Source organism: Pistacia vera, unplaced genomic scaffold, assembly GCF_008641045.1.
Source record: "Pistacia vera cultivar Batoury unplaced genomic scaffold, PisVer_v2 Contig665, whole genome shotgun sequence".
NCBI classification, from domain to species: Eukaryota; Viridiplantae; Streptophyta; class Magnoliopsida; order Sapindales; family Anacardiaceae; genus Pistacia; species Pistacia vera.
This window is the reverse complement of record NW_022196518.1, coordinates 316,556-335,253: the sequence shown is the minus strand read 5'-3', so window position 1 is coordinate 335,253 and position 18,698 is coordinate 316,556. Positions and strand designations below refer to the sequence as shown.

Here is an 18,698-nt window from a genome sequence, read left to right as displayed (position 1 = left end):
CATTAAATAAGAAATCCTGAACAAAGTGAATTGTACTGGTGGGGTGGTTGAGGATTTTAATGGCGGCCTTTCCTACCAAATTACTTCAACATTCCAATCTGAAATAAATTCATCACTGAAGCAAGAAACCAAGAAGTGCCATTTTCATTAGGCACGATTTGAGTACTCATCACTCTGTTGAATTTCCCTCTAAATCCATTGAATTTGTCGCCCTCATTGCTGTTTTATAAGGAAATGAGTCAATTACTCCGCAAGAAGCTTAATTAATGTCGACAACTAGATTGGGCAAATATGTCCAATAAAAACTTTCCATTAATGATCCGATTGAAACCAGAAACCTCAACAACCAATATTTATTTTACATGAAACGATCTAGAGAGTATTTAAAACCACACACAAATAACAAAATAATAAATCGAAAAAACATGAGAGTTTATCTTTGATTCACCTAAAATCGCCCAACAGAATCAATAAATTTATTCATTATGAATGGTTATATCATTCTATTAGATTTATTACGAAGTACATGAATCAAAATTTTATGAAAGATGTCATTTTCGTTCACCTACTCAATTCCCTAACTAAAAGTCATTTATTTTTGTTTTAGATAAGGGGGCGTTTTGATATTAACTTGTCAGGTTATGGAATGGAGCAATCCAAAAAACCTCTCTTGTCAGTGGAACAATATTTGGCATTTTACAGTCAAAGGGTTCTCACGGAGAGGAGTTTCCCAAGTGGGCCTATTCGCTGCGCATTCACATTTCAAATCATTATTAAATATTTTTTAACGCCACTCTACTACTTAAATTACCATAATATCCTCTTGTGAACTCGAATCGCAATTTAAAAATTTATTAATACAAGGTACTAAGACAGACAAACCGAAAGCGAGGGCAATTATGTAAAATGGGTGCGAAATTTGATGGATTTAATTCCCGTTGAAATGAGTGAAGTTCCCATTGTTTACACTCAAGACTCAGCGAGAAGAGTGTTTGACATTTAACTATAAATACGGTCTGTTTTTTTGACTCTCTCTATCAGACTGTCACTCACTTATATGCTATAGCACAAATACAATACCACCGCAACGGCTCCACTCACTTGGCTTTTATGCTATCTTTCTAGAAACATTCATCATCGTCAATGGAGCTCTCCCGGAGCTTGAGGTTTCTTCTCTCGATTTCTTTGTTTCAAGTAAGAAGCTATGTTACTATTGTCTTCTTCAATTTACTTTTTCTGCTTCTGGAATTTATACATTCCTGAACTAGAAGTGCTGTTGAATTCCAGAAATTCGAGGAAAATTGGAGAAAATGAAATGTGAATTCATTGTTAATATGTGCTGTTTCTCGGTTTTTGAAGTTACTAAAAGGAAACTAAACGGAATTGTTACAAGAGACTGTCTGCATAGTCTCTTGTACGGATGAGAATTCAAAAATTGAAAATGTGGAGAAAATGCAACTCCGAGAGTCATCTTTGTTTTACTTTACTATTTAGAATCAAAGCGCCTGGATTACTTGTTTTTGGTGAAAGTTGACTGAATTTGCTGTTATATATACCCGCAGGTTTTATTTATTCTATCTATAGTTCGAGCAGAGCGGTCTGATACACGCATGCTTTTGACTTCCGATGGCGTGACAGGGTGCGGTGGTTGTTCTTTTGCAATGTTTAATTGTAAATATGGATATTTATTAAGAGTAAAAGTGAAGAGCTCTTATAGGCTATATTCATTGTTCATGTCACTACTACCTAAGGAATGAAACTTTAATTACTCAGAGAATTGAATTATTCTTACAGCCTAAATCCATACTATATTGGAGAAAGAATTTGAATTTTGTGGATCTTACTAACAGTATTTTTTGTTGTTTAGGGTGAAACATGTCGAGGGATATTGTGCGATGTATGACATTTGCGGAGCACGTAGTGATGGAAAAATATTGAATTGTCCTAATGGTTCCCCATCTGTGAAGGTATAGATTATACCTGTTCTGGCTTAAAGTCTGCAGTAATTGTTTTATTGATGATTCTGAAGTTTTATATGAATTATTTTTGCAGAAGTTGGTTTTGCGTGACAAAGTTGCATGTCTTGTTTAATTTCGACCATATTTTGTTTTTAAATTGTTGCCTAGAGCATGATGATTTTTTACGCTGCCTTTTGTGGTTCATCATTATTCAATTATGGTGAACAGATGTTTTGAGAACTGTAGTAGATAAAAATTCTGCCTGAGATTCTATAAGTTTGAAGTTTCTAAAAGCTGTCTTGATAGTGATTATCTGATGATTACATCTCATTATGTTTCCCCAGCCAGATGACTTGCTATCATCAAAGATTCAAAGTTTGTGCCCAACAATTACTGGCAATGTTTGTTGTACAGAAGCTCAATTCAACATTTTACGGTCACAAGTTCAGCAAGTAAGATTTTATCCGAATCTATTCTTCATATGTCCTTTGATTTGAGGTATTGGTGGGTGATTGAATCATGCTTTTTCCTAGCAATAGAAGGAATTTGCTGTATCCTGGAACTATTACCTTGTTAATTTCTTTACAGGGAAAAGATGTTATGAATACCTTATAGTAATATGCCTATTAGAGGAATGTACTTACTTGGGAAACATGCATGGATAAAGTTACGTTGGTCTACTATGTTCAGCAACTTGGGTTAATATCCGTAGTGGTTTAAAGTTTTGGAGAAACCTTTCATCTTCTGCTTGACCTTTAGTTTTTAGATTCATTTCTTTTGTAGGCTAGCAGCTGCATGTTCTTATTAAACTGGCAGCCACAAAGTTCTAGTTATTGGAACTATTCGAAACTTTAAAGGATGGCTAACATTTATGATATTGTATGTTAAACTCTTACCTTAAAGGTGTCTTTGGTTTCTGGTGTTTTTTTCAAAGCAAATGACCCTTGTTACATTGCATATTGCTTTATTTTCTGTTTTGTGGTATTTACTGTGCCAATAGTACATGTATTTGCTGTTATTATCATATATTTATGAGTTGTTTGTTAATCTTTTATGTTCTACAGTTTGTCAACTACGTTTGTTCATGATGCTATCCAAATTTCCCCTCTCTTTTAGCATATATATATGATTCTTATGTATATGTACTTTTTGGCAGGCCATTCCTTTTCTTGTAGGCTGTCCAGCATGCTTGAGAAACTTTCTAAATCTATTTTGTGAGCTTTCCTGCTCTCCAAATCAGAGTTTATTTATCAACGTGACTTCCGTTTCTCAGGTAAGCAGTCCCAGCTACACGGACGTGGTCTCATTTCAAGAGATCTCTATGCATTTATACAATTTTTTTCTGTTTCCTATGAAAAAAATATCATTATTATTCATTATTCCAAAAAAAAAAAAAAAAAAAAAAGAAAAAAGAATCTATTGGTTTCTTTGTCTCCTCTAAATTGAGTATGTGATAAGCTAGTTGGTCCTTCTGAAGTATCAGAATATGCACTCACGTTGTTCCTTGGACTGTTATAACATTTGTATTGTTGATCCACCTGATGGGACTTGGTTACATAGCAATAGTTTCTGCACAGTACTCCTTGGGGTTAAACTGTGACATGTACAAGATATTCAGTCTATATTTATCCCAGAACTTTCTCTTCTATTTTATCTTCGTTCATAGGAATATCTTAATTTGTTGGATTCAACTATGTATCTGCCAATTTTACAGTTCTAAGTTATAGTTTTCTTCATATTCCTTATTAGAGACAGAGATACCTAGAGGCACATCTAGTTTATCTAAGGAATCTTATTCTCTTTGCAGGTCAATAAAAATATGACAGTGAATGAGATTGATTATTATATAACCGACACTTTTGGTCAAGGGTTATATGAATCTTGCAAGGATGTAAAGTTTGGAACCATGAATACTCGAGCTCTAGATTTTATTGGTTCTGGCGCTCAAAATTTTAAAGGTAAGTTGATACTTGACAGTAGATCTTTTTAGTAGATAGCCTCATCGATAATTTTCACAGGCAAGGGAATAAATGTTTTTATCCTTTGTGGTTATGAACATTTAAGTTTTTTTCCTACAACTTCTTGTGCTTTGCATGTTTGCGTTTGGCAGATTGGTTCACTTTTATTGGTAGACGGGCTGCTCCTAATTTGCCTGGTTCTCCTTATCCAATTAAATTTTTGCCAAGTGCTCCTGAGTCATCTGGGATGAAACCTATGAATGTAACTACTTATTCGTGTGGTGATGTTTCACTGGGTTGTTCCTGTGGTGACTGCAGTTCATCTCCTGTGTGCTCTAGTAAAGCACCTCCTTCTCTCCATAAACAGGGCTCCTGTTCAGTAAGGATTGGATCTCTTAAGGTAAAAGCTGAGAGTATTATTGATTCACATGTGGCTGTTGCTTTATTTTACTTGTTTGTATTGAAAAAATTGCTTTTAGTAAATTAAAGTGCATTTAGACATCTAAATAGTGTAAATTAGGTAAATGCATGAATTGCTAATTTTGTTTCACTGGATGACATCTGCAGGCCAAATGTGTCGACTTTGCTTTAACAATCCTGTATATAGTACTGGTTTCTGTGTTTCTTGGGTGGGGTTTCTTTCATCGTAAAAAAGAAAGGAACAAAACCTTTAGAATGAAGCCACTGTTGAATGTGATGGATGGTGGTGAACTCCATCCTGTTGATAGGCCGAAAGATGAGAATGTCCCCATGCAGGTACCTGCCAATTTTACTGATTCCAAAGTATTATGTTTCTGAGAATATTTTATCACCGTAATGTAACCGGTGACTTGAGAGATGAGTGAACTTGTATTTGGTGGCTCCATTTTTTAATTGTATATCAGGAGCCCTGGAACGGTATTGTTCTTTTCTGATTTTTAACTGGAATACTTGAAAAAGTAGCATCATTCAATAGTGAAATTCTAATGATTGTTCATTCCTTTATTTCTTTGAATAATTTTAGATATAATGTCCATTTGCCGGTTAGACTCTGATGCCAACTATACCCAAGGAATGGCTCAAGCTTGTAAATTTGTTTCTCTAATAATCTATTATTCTCTGTTTTCATCCATGTCACTCTCCCTTTTTCTTTCCATGACTTCCATCTGTCGGCTACATCTTACAATTCAGTTCTCTGAATTTTTATATCAGATGCGTGAAGATGCTTCTCAAACTAGAAACAGGATTCAACTTTCAATTGTGCAAGGATATATGTCAAGTTTTTACAGGTCACTACTGCCTATCCCATGAATGCTTGAATTATTTCACACAGAATGATATCTGACTTTGTGGAAACATATTTATGTTTAGGAAATATGGAACATGGGTTGCTAGAAATCCAACTCTCATATTGGGTTTGTCACTGGCTATAGTTCTTCTGCTTTGTTTAGGTCTAATCCGTTTCAAGGTGGAAACACGACCTGAGAAGGTAATATTTGATATTAAATAGCTTAATGCATCTTCTATGAATATGTTATTTTTTTCCTTCTTGTTGCCTTATTTGTAGTCCTTTATTGCAGCTCATCATTGTAAATGTGCTTCTGTGCTGCTGTTATGCCAGTTTACATACAATTCTCTCTCTTTTGATCAATGCACTTTTGCATGCTATAACAGACACTTTTCATATTTTGCTGTTATTTCAGTTTGTAGTTATTATGGTCTATTCTTGATATGGTTAGAATCATTCAGTTACAGCAGTAGTAGTATGCCTAGAATAACTGTCATAGTAACACAAAATTGGTAATTTGTGGAACACATGAAGGCAAGGGGTTTCAGATCTAGCGAGATTATGCCATGATGCTTTTTGCTGAGTCAATGGCAAGTGATATAACCGTTCATGGTTTGTCTTATAGATTTATAGTTTCTCAGGTGTTATTCCACTTGATATTGATTTTTTCATGCTGACTTCAGTTCGAACATTTGAACTAATTTCCACCTTTTCGAACATTTGAACTAATTTCCACCTTTTAAAGCCAGTTGAGTATCTTCTTATCATAAACTGGACAAATTTGATAAGTGTATGTGGAAAAAAGTGGGAAAACTTATAGGAACTAGAATTTTTTAAGCAGATACTAGTATGCTCATTTCTTTAAGTTTCTGGGTTCAAACCTTGGGGCCATCTACTACAACAATATTGTGACTTATCTGGTTCTTTGGGCTTGTGAGATATTCAATGGATTCCGGAGTTTAGTTGATGTGTTGTGGAACTTTGGCCCGAACACCTCCGTTACCGCCCCCCCCCCCCCCCCCCCCCCCCCCCCCCCCCCAAAAAAAAAAAGAAAAAAAAAAATGGAAATCACAAAATTTATAAGTAATCCATGGAAATTTAATGAATATATGTGGAGAGAGATGAAAAAACTTCGATAAAACTGATTGAAATGTTAATTTAAGAGGTTAATATGCATTTGGGAAACAGGACCAGAGAAGAATACACACAAAGATATATAAAATGATCTTAATTTCCATAGAAGTTATTGAGGACTATTATGTGCTGAGTTCCTAATACTTATTTCTGAGTTTTAGCATTATATAAATCTAAGATCAAGTTGTTGTCCTGTTAACATTTCTTTCTTATTGCTTGAATATCTTTATACTTATAATACTAGTTCTGTTTCAGCTATGGGTGGGACCTGGGAGTAAAGCTGCAGAAGAGAAACAATTTTTTGACGGCCACCTGGCCCCTTTTTACAGAATTGAACAGGTTCAGCAACATCACACATATTGTTTTCTTGATCATTCTTTTGTCACCTTATCCAGTTTCTTATATGCATAGTTTCTTAGTAGGAAAAGGGTCATTTTGAAAAGCTAGAAGACCTAAATTAAGAGGAAGGTTTTAAAGACTTTTAAGTTGATTGGAAATTTTGTCTTTCATAATTTTACGGAAAGAAACAGCCAGCAAACAATTTTGTCTTTTCAAAAGGGCCAAAAATCAGCTGCAGCCTGGAAACTTTTGCTTTAATTTAAAATTTCATTGTTCAGGTGTTTTCTTGAGATATGATTGTTGTAGGATTTTTCTAGCTTTCCTTACATTGTGGAGCTGATAAATTTATGGAGCTCTATTTACTCTTCTTAAGGGTTCTAGTCTTTGACATAGTTTGTTAAGCTGTTCTTTTCTTAATGTATTTTGTGTCTGAATCAGTTTATAATTATACAGCTTTGCTCAATTATTTATTAGTATTTCACCTTTTTACATTCAAATGATGAAACAGTTGTTCAAATCGGATTCCAGAAAGTTGAACCAAGAGAACTTTCATTGTATGTCATGGAATTATTTTCTCTGAAAAACTAATCTGTGTCATATTTTCCAGCTAATATTGGCAACAATTCCAGATACTACACATGGGAAGCTACCCAGTATTGTGACAGAGAGTAACATTAAGTTGCTTTTTGATATACAGAAGAAGGTATTATTAGAGCACAGTTCTCTAACATAATTGCATCAACTTGGATTAACTTGGGACTCACAGTGTATTGTAATTTGTTGAATCAAAGTTGTAGAGCTTATTCACGCTTTTTTCTTGAACAAGTTGGATTTAAAATCTTACAATCTAATATCACCGAATCTTAACAGATAGATGGACTTCGTGCAAACTATTCCGGCTCTATGATATCTCTGACTGACATTTGCATGAAGCCATTGGACCAGGATTGTGCCACACAAAGTGTTTTGCAGGTAGCCTTCTTGCTTCTTGGTCTAAAGTTGAGTGACCTACATGGATGCTAGTTAAAATTTCCTTGATAAGTGTTTAACACAAATGTAGGAGAGGGATGTCAGCTAAATGAAATACCTGAAGTGTGATTTTATTTTTTATTCATTAATTTTATTTTTTATCTTAATGGTGCACAATTTCAATAAATCACTTTATAAGCCTTGTAGTTCTCCATGTGCAGTGCCTAGTTAATTTTTTGCTGTAAACTTTTGGGCTTGCAGCTCTTACAATAGGCCCTGCTTCTTTTTATATTCACATCCATTTAATAGCAATATGTTTATTCCATTTTCTATTATCTATCCCAAGCCTTGTGATAGACTGATTTTTTCCCAAAGTTGCCATGCTCTTTGTTGTATGGCCACATTTCTCAAATTAATATGCATGTCTGTTTCATTTTCCATTGTGATACATAAATGATCTAGGGCTAACATTTTTTTTATCTCCTTTATGATAGTATTTCAAAATGGATCCTGACAATTTTGATAATTACGGAGGAGTTGACCATGTGAAGTATTGTTTTCAGGTATGCATTGGTAATCTTGATCTCCATGTTAACATGTTCGACACTTTTGTACAAATTTGTTGAACTGTTTGTTCATTGCAAATTTAAATTCTAGAGGATATATGCTGTAAAATATGAAACGAATATTTTAAGTATATAGGTGCTTATATGAGTTGCGTATAAATATGAAATGAATATTTTAATTATATATGTGCTTATATGAGTTGTGTCTGACTGATGGATCACTGGATTGATGGTAGTGGTTCCATTAAAGGGGATCACTGCTTTACTTAAATTTATACTCATGCATTCATAAATATGAATATTGGCATATATGTTGCCAATCTGGCTGCTATTTTGGAATGAAGTTTTAACTTCACACTTGCGTCACTGTTCTTGTACACAGCACCAGCACTATGTTTTGTGAGAGTCCAATTAAATAGTACTTGGTCCAAAAGAATGAAAAAGGCAATTGATATTAAGGTTCATGGAAAAAGTATCAATTAATGGAGCTATATTAGATTTTCATCTGCTGGTTTTTTTATGACTAAACAAAAGAATTTTAGCCGCATCTTTCTTTCTGGATTTGCAGATAATTTATTTGCCTTGTTGGTAAATTTCATATATTGGCATAGGCAGAGGCATCTGTATAATATATTCTTTCCACATTCTAGATCTGTGTAATAATAGAATTTAAAAAGCCTTTTCCTTCAATACTCTTTTGATTTATATCTCTCCTTTTTATTATGTGGATATTTTCCAGAAATGGGCCTATTGACTTCATTACATGTTTTTTCAGCATTTTACCTCTACGGACAACTGTATGAGCGCTTTCAAAGGCCCACTTGATCCAAGCACTGCATTAGGAGGTTTCTCTGGGAACAATTATTCTGAGGTAATTTTTCACCCCTTCTTAGTTTCTGTGCTACTAAATCATTGAAGTATTTAACATACAATGACTTTTACAAGACAGGCATCTGCATTTATAGTAACTTATCCAGTAGACAACGCTATCGATAAAGAAGGGAATGAAACTAAAAGAGCAGTGGCTTGGGAGAAGGCCTTTATTCAGTTAGTTAAGGTTTGTGCTCTATGATTTTGCCATTTACTGATTGTTGTCATTTACTGATTGTTCTTTTAGCTTGTTAAACACTTGGGTAGAGCGCCACCCTGCTTTAGGAAGCAGGTGCAGAAAGCATATATAGATGTTTATCTTCAATACATGATATGTTATGTTCCTTTTCATCCATTCTAGTATTTCCTAATAGTTATTGAAGCCCCATCATGGTGCTTTCTGATTCTCTTTCAACTTATATCTTCGCTGACAGGATGAGTTGTTGCCAATGGCACAGTCTAAAAATTTAACACTTTCTTTTTCATCGGAAAGTTCCATAGAGGAAGAACTGAAAAGAGAAAGCACTGCAGATGCCATAACTATACTGGTGAGCTTTAATTTCGTACTTTTTGGATCTTTTGAATTTTGGATTTTGGATTTTGATTTTGATTTTCCATATGGAGGAATAATGTTCCAAAATTATCTCCAAATAGGATTTATGAAATTTGGTTGAGAAAATGATCATGTAGTGGATTCTACTTTTCAGATTTAGTCTTTTTTGAGTTGGTGTAGAAATCTATCAATTTCTTTCTTTTTTTTTTTTTAATTTTGTCAACATGCCAATTCTACTCCATCATCTGCAAATATGTGAACTTTTACTCTATAATTGGAATGTTTGCATAACTCAACTCAGCTAAGCCTCAAACCCAACTAGTTGGGGTTGGCTGTGTATTCTTTTCTGTCATTCTTCCTTGTTAGAGGCAAAACAAAATGCTTTCATACTGATTATATATATTGCCACCTCATTTCATTTCAGATAAGCTATCTAGTGATGTTTGCTTACATATCTCTTACTCTGGGTGATACACCTCGCTTATCTTCCTTCTACATTTCTTCTAAGGTATTAAAGTATTCATTACTTTTCCATACATAACACATTAGAAACTTCATCTCATTTTTCTCTGGATTATCTGAAGTATATAATTGGTTGGATTTTAGGTACTGCTTGGTCTTTCTGGAGTTGTTCTTGTAATGCTGTCTGTTCTTGGATCAGTTGGTTTCTTCAGTGCAATTGGAGTAAAATCTACTCTAATCATTATGGAAGTTATACCTTTTCTTGTTCTAGCAGTAAGTTCCATCTTTCTTTACTTTCAGATTTCCTGTGGTGCTGTATGGCGACTTATTAGTTATGAGTTTGCATCTGTCTTAATCTAGTCCCATTTCAGAGGTGTAATATGAACCATAAATTATCAAGGAAGTTCACTGGATGCCTGGAAATAAAAATAAAACTTTTAAATTTTGATTGAATGACCAGGACCATGTAGTCTATACTCCGGATTCACCTTATATATGCCACTCATTGATAGACTTATCAGCTGATCTTTTGATTGAACGTGAGCTTTAAATGGACTATTCCAATTCTTTCTATACTCAAATTTTTCTCTACAAGGTTATCTCTTCTTCTAAATTCAGTTAAGATAGTTTCTTAACTTCAAAAGACCATCAGCTTTTACAAAACAAAAATAAGACATTAAATCTTGCCTGTGGATTAGTATCTAGTTGTATTGTAGCTTGTAATCCTTAACTTCTTTGTATAACAGGTTGGTGTGGATAATATGTGTATACTGGTGCATGCTGTTAAGCGGCAACCACTGGAATTGCCTTTAGAAGGGCGAATAAGCAATGCCCTTGTGGAAGTTGGACCATCTATAACACTTGCTAGTCTATCTGAGGTTTTAGCATTTGCAGTTGGAAGTTTTATTCCTATGCCAGCCTGCCGTGTGTTCTCCATGTTTGCTGGTCAGATACTTTTATCCATTTCAATTGATGAATCATACGGATAGTTCTCTTTATCCTTTTTGTGTGATTGTCATGATGTTTTATGTCATGCTTATTGTTCAATTCTAATTTGATGATGTTTTATGTCATGCTTATTGTTCAATTCTAATTTGTGTATTCTTTTTGCAGCATTGGCTGTTCTGTTGGACTTCCTTCTGCAAGTTACTGCTTTTGTTGCTTTAATAGTTTTTGACTTTTTGCGAGCTGAGGATAAGAGGATTGATTGTTTTCCATGCTTAAAAATATCTTCATCATATCCTGACTCTGATAAAGGTATTTTTAAGATTTGTTAAACTGTGTTTACACTTCAATATTCTAACTTTTTATTTTAAACTGGACATCAACTTTGACCAAGAATATCTTTTGAAAGCTTAGGCATTGGTCGGAGAAAACCTGGGTTGTTGGCTCATTACATGAAGGTAATCAACTTTAGCTAAACTTACCTGGGAAATCATATTTCCTTAAACAATGCTTTAACTACGTTTTATGGCATGTCCTTTTTTGTTTTCAATCGTGGCTCTTTAGGCTTTTAAATACATTTCCCGTATGAACAAAAGGGCATAGCTCTCATATTTGGTCCACATATATATATTGGAGAGTATATCTGGAGAGTAGATCATACTGAGTATACTGTGATATTGAATTAACTTGAATTTTCATGAGGGGGTGAATATTCTTTAAAGAATGGGCATATCTGGCCAAAGAATGATCCCCTGTATGCTCATGTTATGGGTCTCATTTGGGTTATATAAACTTGGCTATAACAGTTTTGCCACCACTCATTGTCTGCATGGTGAATTGCTTATTTTTTAATTGGGAAGAAACAGGAATGTTTAGCTTGTGCTAGATACATCACCATCTTTCTGAAAAAGTAAAGAAAAAAAGAGCTGAATCACCTAAATTAAGAAAATAATTAAAATAATAGAAGAACATAAATGTGCTTGAATTGCCAGAAAAAGTTGAAATGGTACACCACCACAAACTTTATTTAATACTAAGCTTAAGCTATGATACCTCATCTAACAGAAATATAAAATTCACCACTTGTCTATCACATTTATAAATGCATGTGGATTCCTTCTGTAGTTGTGCTACCTGATGAAAATGGGAATTTCATAGTTTAGTAACTTACTTTACCAAGTATTATTGATGTTCTTTCTGGTTAATCAGCAAGTACATTGATGTTTGATTCTTATAGGAGGTCCATGCCCCGATTCTGAGTCTTTGGGGAGTGAAAATAGTAGTCATTTCTGTATTTGTTGCGTTCGCTTTGGCTAGCATTGTGAGTTGCTCTCTCTCTGTGCATATATATATATCTTCCAAAATTATATGTTATATATATTTTCGCTTGATGTGTTTCCATATTTCTCAAGTTTGTCATATTTCTAAAATTCACAGGCCTTATCCACCCGGATTGAACCTGGTTTGGAACAAAAGATTGTTCTTCCCCGTGACTCATATCTTCAGGTTCAACCTAATTGATGATACCTCTTCGTTNTTCTGTATTTGTTGCGTTCGCTTTGGCTAGCATTGTGAGTTGCTCTCTCTCTGTGCATATATATATATATATATCTTCCAAAATTATATGATATATATGTTTTCGCTTGATGTGTTTCCATATTTCTCAAGTTTGTCATATTTCTAAAATTCACAGGCCTTATCCACCCGGATTGAACCTGGTTTGGAACAAAAGATTGTTCTTCCCCGTGACTCATATCTTCAGGTTCAACCTAATTGATGATACCTCTTCGTTTAACAGAGAACTTGAATATGTATTTATCTGTTCACTGCAGCAACTTTTTCCTCTTTGTTGCAGGGGTATTTTAATAATGTTTCAGAGCATCTCAGAATTGGACCGCCTCTGTATTTTGTTGTGAAGAACTATAATTACAGGTATTCCAGTGTAATTTTTTTTTTTTTTGGCCTCAGGTTTGATACCAGTCATAGCTATACATTGATCTCAAAGTTGAGTCGGCAGCAGTTTTTATTTCTTGGTTGCACCTAAACATATCTTGGTTTTGTTAGCATGTCATATCAATTATACTTTTCATGCTAATGTTGCTATACTCCTCAGCTCAGAATCGAGGCAAACGAATCAGCTTTGTTCTATCAGCCAATGTGATTCAGAATCTCTTTTAAATGAGGTACAATTTTTCCCTTTTTTCTCTGATAGATGAAATTTGGTTCTCTGAGACTGTTTCTTTATATGGTATATTACTCCCATGCATATCTTTTATTCTTGATCTGAAATTTCACTTGATACACCTTGCTTTTGATGACACAAGAATTTGGGCACTTTTTTTATTTTACATCTATCCCTTTTATTCTCAGGATGCATATCTTGATTTGAATATTTCACTGATGATAAAATAAATTTAAGAGTGTGTTGTTCACCAGTGATTTTGAAATTTTTAGATGGTTGAATGTATCTGGGCTCTTAGTTATTTCAAAGGTTCTGTTTTCTTTGATACAAATTTTTTGTCTTCTCTTTAGATTGCAAGAGTGTCGTTAGTTCCAGAAACAAGCTACATAGCTAAACCAGCTGCTTCATGGCTTGATGATTTCCTGGTATGGATATCTCCTGAAGCATTCGGTTGCTGTCGAAAGTACACGAATGGGAGTTATTGTCCCCCCGATGACCAGGTCCTAACCCCATCATTGTGATGCCTTCGATTTTTTTAAATTAATTTTATGGATGATTATCACTTTGACTTCGAGATTTATCATAATATCGAACTAAAAATACTGTGTTCGCCCATGTTATTTTGGAAAATATTATATACCCCCATGATTCAGAAGATTTCATGTTCAACCCCTCTGGTTTGGAAAAATCGTGAGACCCCTTGCAATAAGAAAATGTCATCTGAATCCTTTATAGTTGGAAAATAATATATGTGCCCCTCATGATTTGGAATTCTTTTATGATCCTTATACTTTTAGAAACTTTAGCCTAAATATCATCTAGAGACATAAATAAATACTACAGGCAAGGATGTCTATGATATTTTAGAAAATTATATTTATATTCACCCTAATTTCTTGGTGAGAAATGTGTACGGATTGTTTTGCTTGAAACAAGCATCGGTAAATAATCACGTGTACTCCATTTGGATGATCCATGGGTGCATGTCTGTTTATTAAATGTTATGGGTTATTGAAGTATAAAATTAAAGGCCCTTGTGGTGATTTTGGTTTTGGAAAACAATGTAAATTCCAACATAGGTACTGGGAATTTGTTGAATTTAATTCGTGAATTATATATAGGCTTAAGTCAAAATTAGCTTTAAATATCAGTTCTTTTTGCTTCAGCATGTAATATTATACCTTCCATTTCTGAATACAACTTGAAAGAAGTCTCCATTTTCATTTCTGAATACAACTTGAAAGAAGTCTCCATTGTCCAATGTTAGCTTCAGCGTTCGTAACTGCTTTGGATTGTAAACAGATGTTATCGAACATAGTTTACAATCACTTTCTGGATATCTAACTTTGGTGCCTTTTAGGTCTTCTGTCTTGTATTCGTAATTCAATAGCATACTAATTCAAATAGTCTTTCTTCCAGCCTCCTTGCTGTCCAGCTGGTCAAAGTTCTTGTGGACTGGGTGGACCATGTAAAGACTGTACCACGGTAATGTAAAACCCCTATGCTGGAGAAATAGTTCAAGTGAATTCGATCATGGAAGCATCGGTGTTTCTCGTTTTCAAAACTAAGTGGCTTAATTATTTGATATTTGTGTTCTTCAGTGCTTCCACCACTCAGATTTACTTAATGATCGACCATCTACTGCACAATTCAAGGAGAAACTTCCATGGTTCCTCAATGCTCTGCCTTCTGCTGATTGTGCTAAGGGTGGCCATGGTGCATACACCAGCAGTGTGGAATTGAGAGGTTTGTAGGATTGGATTTGTTCTTTGATGATTACTTCCAATACAAATCACAAGTCAGCGCTTGACCATTTCAGTCTAACACATTATGTGCTTGTGTGCAATATTACTTCGGTATATTTTTACATATATTTCCCTCACAGGTTATGAAAGTGGCATTATCCAAGCTTCATCCTTCCGCACTTATCATACACCCCTCAACAAGCAGGTTGGAGTATGAGACAAATTTCTTATAATGCAATGAAATTCAAGTGTATTGTGTTGTTTCCCTTATATTGCATTATAGATACTCACCTTTATTTCAATTATAATTCCTTTCAGGTTGATTATGTTAATTCCATGAGGGCTGCTCGAGAGTTCAGTTCAAGAGTTTCTGATTCGTTGAAGGTAATAAATGTCACTGCCTCAATAGTTTCACTTCTTCTATCTAAAAAATTTCAGAAATTTTTTTTTTTTGCTAGTATGCATACAGTTGTCTCCTTAGGCAGCAGATTAATGTTGCTTCTTCTTATAGCTGTCTCTTGTTGCTGCTGGCAATCAGTTAAAATTGTTAAATCTGATTAACCTGCATCTGACACACTAACTTGAGCTGTTCAGGAAGGATTCCTGTTGTTGTTGTTGTGTCTAATTATATATCAAATAGGCTGTGTATTTATAACCTTTTGCTTTGAATCTAATTTTCTTTTCTGATGCAGATTGATATCTTTCCATATTCAGTGTTTTATATGTTTTTTGAGCAATACCTCAATATATGGAGAACAGCATTGATCAACCTTGCTATAGCTATAGGTTAGTATGCTGAGGAGTCCTGTGCTTATTAACTAAACTATAATGCATTTTTGTAGGTGCTTTGATCTTTGATGTTTTACTGGTATTTTTGTTCTTTGCTTTTTAAGTTTGGGCTTTTGGTGATCTTCATGGCAATGTTCTGATCTCCTTTTCAAAATGACCATATTGTGGCAGAGTGAATCATAATGATTGCTACGTGGAAACACTAGCATATGTTTCATTGCACAAAATAATTCATAAGTGCAAAACTGCACTAGTAATTTGAAGTTATTTTTTCTAGTCAAATACACTAATTTATTTATTTGATGATTTTACCAGGAGCCGTATTTGTCGTTTGTTTAGTTATTACATGGAGGTAAGTATTCTAATTTTAGGCCTTGTTTAAACTAAAATTCTTTTGCTTCCTTGAGAAAATGGAACTAGCAGGACGCTGGGGATCAGTTCTTACTAAATGAATTGCTGTTGACTTTGTTCCATCTTTGATTTTTAAATGTAGCTTTTGGAGTTCAGCCATCATTTTGCTGGTGTTGACTATGATTGTGGTGGATCTCATGGTACCTCTTTGTAACTTTCCTCGTATCAATTATTGATGTTATTTGACTGCATATTTTACCTTTTTGATATCTGCTAACAGCATGATTTCTGCAGGGTGTGATGGCAATTTTGAAGATCCAACTGAATGCAGTCTCTGTTGTTAATCTTATTATGTCCGTTGGCATCGCTGTTGAGTTCTGTGTGCATATAACACACGCATTTTCAGTCAGTACCACTCCCTTTTCCATTTTATCTTCTTAATTTACATCTTCTAACTTGATGGTGGGACAGATTCTTTTAACACCGCCTTCATTACATATTTCATCTTTAAAACCCTTCTGTAATTTGATACTTTCCCATTTTTAATTCTTGTTTTCAGTGTGCCATTTTGTACATATTACTTCTCGTGGCATGTTCTTAAGCATTTCTTTTACAGGTAAGCAGTGGGGATAAAGACCAACGTGTGAAAGAGGCTCTTGGTACAATGGGTGCTTCTGTCTTCAGGTTCTTTTTCCTCTCTTCCCTATAAAGCTAATATCTAGACTGAAGCCGACCTTAACTGATTCTCTGAGATGGTTGTGTTACTGTTTTGATCCAGTAAATTAATCTGTGCTTGTAATATTTGATACACGGGTTTTTAGTGAACTGTGGTGCCAAACTATTTGGGTTCTTCAGAACCTATTTACAAGATTGAATCTTATCCCTGCTTAAATGTAAATTTACATCCGTAACATTCTCTTGAAGTAACAAATTCTATTTTTTTTTTCTCGACTTTTGCAGTGGAATCACACTAACAAAGCTAGTTGGAGTGATTGTTCTTTGCTTCTCAAGGACAGAAGTCTTTGTGGTACCTTTTCCCACATTTAATTCTCAGCTATAAGAACCAACATTCTCCAGTCCAGTTGATATTTTCCTTCTAAATTTTGCAGGTTTATTACTTCCAGATGTACCTGGCATTGGTACTTCTTGGTTTCTTACATGGACTTGTATTTTTACCCGTAAGTATTAATATTAATGATACTTCAGTTGCTTTAGATGAGTAAATTTTGAGAAAATAATTATGGATCCTGGAGGAGAATGTCGAGTCAATAACTCCCCTCGGCTTTGCAATTTGCAGGTTGTATTAAGCGTGTTAGGTCCGCCTTCAAGATGTGTACTTGTGGAGAAGCAAGGAGATAGACCATCAGTTTCTTCACAGTAACAAGCAATCATCTGTTTGGTGCATCAAAGAGGTTTCTTTTCTTTTTTTTAGTTAAGAGTAGGGTTAAAATTCTGCAGTTTTGATAGTCAAATTGCATGTATAAACTGACGCCATAAAATTACATTAAATAGCTTCTCACACGTAAAGTGTACAATCTTCAACGAGAAAAAGAAAAAAAAAAAAAAAAAAAGTTTGTGTCAATATTCTTTTCAGCCGATTATGTACAAGCTATGCCGGTTAAGACTAGTTCAATCATGTTATGGTTGTGGACCGTCCATTTTAATTTATGATATTGGACACGTTTGATGATATCCCTTCCAAATGTTATCTCGTTGCACGATTTAGATAGAATAAAGGAGACAAAACTTAATGATCAAATAAAACTAATTCCTTTAATATATAGGTTTTCCAGTTGGTAGATTGTAACGATAAGAAGGAGAAACATAATTTAATTTATAGGTTTTTCAGTTAGACGATTAAATTTGTTTGATTTACCGACATCCAAAATAAGAATAAAAGGAAAAACAAACCCAAGATCTGTTTTAAAGTGGTTGTTGCTGCATAGGAAGCATCCAAAATAACAATGGATTAAGATCAAACCCACTGGGATCCACTATTGAAACCTATTGCTTTTAAATTCTTCTGACTTATTTAAAATCTAAAATAACTTTATCATAACATTTTTATTTTACAATATATTTCATGATAATATAAAATTTGTAAAGGATAAGACTAAAAAATAGAAAAATATTCACCTCCCCTTTCCTTTGTTTCCTCTCTCTCTCTACTCTTCTTGTTTCGTGCATCCCAAACATCATCCATTTTTAATTTTTTCTCTAATCATTCACGTAGCAAACACATCTGCTTGACCAATCAATGTTGGCAGAATAATATAAAACACAAATTACAAGGCAAGCGGTGCAATGCAAATCTTGAATCCAAAAAGTTGGCAGAATAAAATGAACCCCAGCTAAAAGACACTTGACTAAGACCAAATATGAGCATAGAGAAATTCGATTGATTATGCATTTTTTGAGTTTGAATAATTCAGTATCTCTAGGAACACCCGCTATGGGGATACGACAGCAGGCAGTATCTCTTACACATTATACGGCTCCGGATCTAGTGGCACATTCATCTTTCACCATGTGCACAGATCGCTTCTCTATTCAAATCACCAATTAAAAAAAAAAAAAAAACAAAAACATAACAGGAGATGGGCATAAAAA

At 34.3% G+C, this 18,698-nt stretch overlaps 1 protein-coding gene across 1 annotated transcript; it reads left to right on the top strand.

The window, feature by feature from the left end:
* The first annotated feature begins 985 nt into the window (after positions 1-985).
* Positions 986-17,659, top strand: LOC116112628 (NPC intracellular cholesterol transporter 1-like). Its single transcript, XM_031398745.1, has 39 exons — positions 986-1,194; positions 1,563-1,639; positions 1,868-1,967; positions 2,303-2,410; positions 3,115-3,231; positions 3,766-3,916; positions 4,069-4,316; positions 4,484-4,672; positions 5,108-5,184; positions 5,267-5,384; positions 6,573-6,656; positions 7,264-7,359; positions 7,527-7,628; positions 8,120-8,188; positions 8,967-9,062; positions 9,141-9,248; positions 9,496-9,609; positions 10,039-10,122; positions 10,221-10,349; positions 10,823-11,021; positions 11,190-11,333; positions 11,436-11,479; positions 12,259-12,342; positions 12,459-12,527; positions 12,877-12,953; positions 13,135-13,204; positions 13,554-13,703; positions 14,623-14,688; positions 14,805-14,949; positions 15,089-15,153; positions 15,267-15,332; positions 15,641-15,734; positions 16,053-16,089; positions 16,231-16,288; positions 16,383-16,493; positions 16,705-16,772; positions 17,049-17,115; positions 17,198-17,266; positions 17,386-17,659. The coding sequence occupies exons 1-39, from the start codon at positions 1,144-1,146 to the stop codon at positions 17,467-17,469; spliced, it is 3,885 nt and encodes a 1,294-aa protein (XP_031254605.1). The 5' UTR covers positions 986-1,143; the 3' UTR covers positions 17,470-17,659.
* The last annotated feature ends 1,039 nt before the right edge of the window (positions 17,660-18,698 follow it).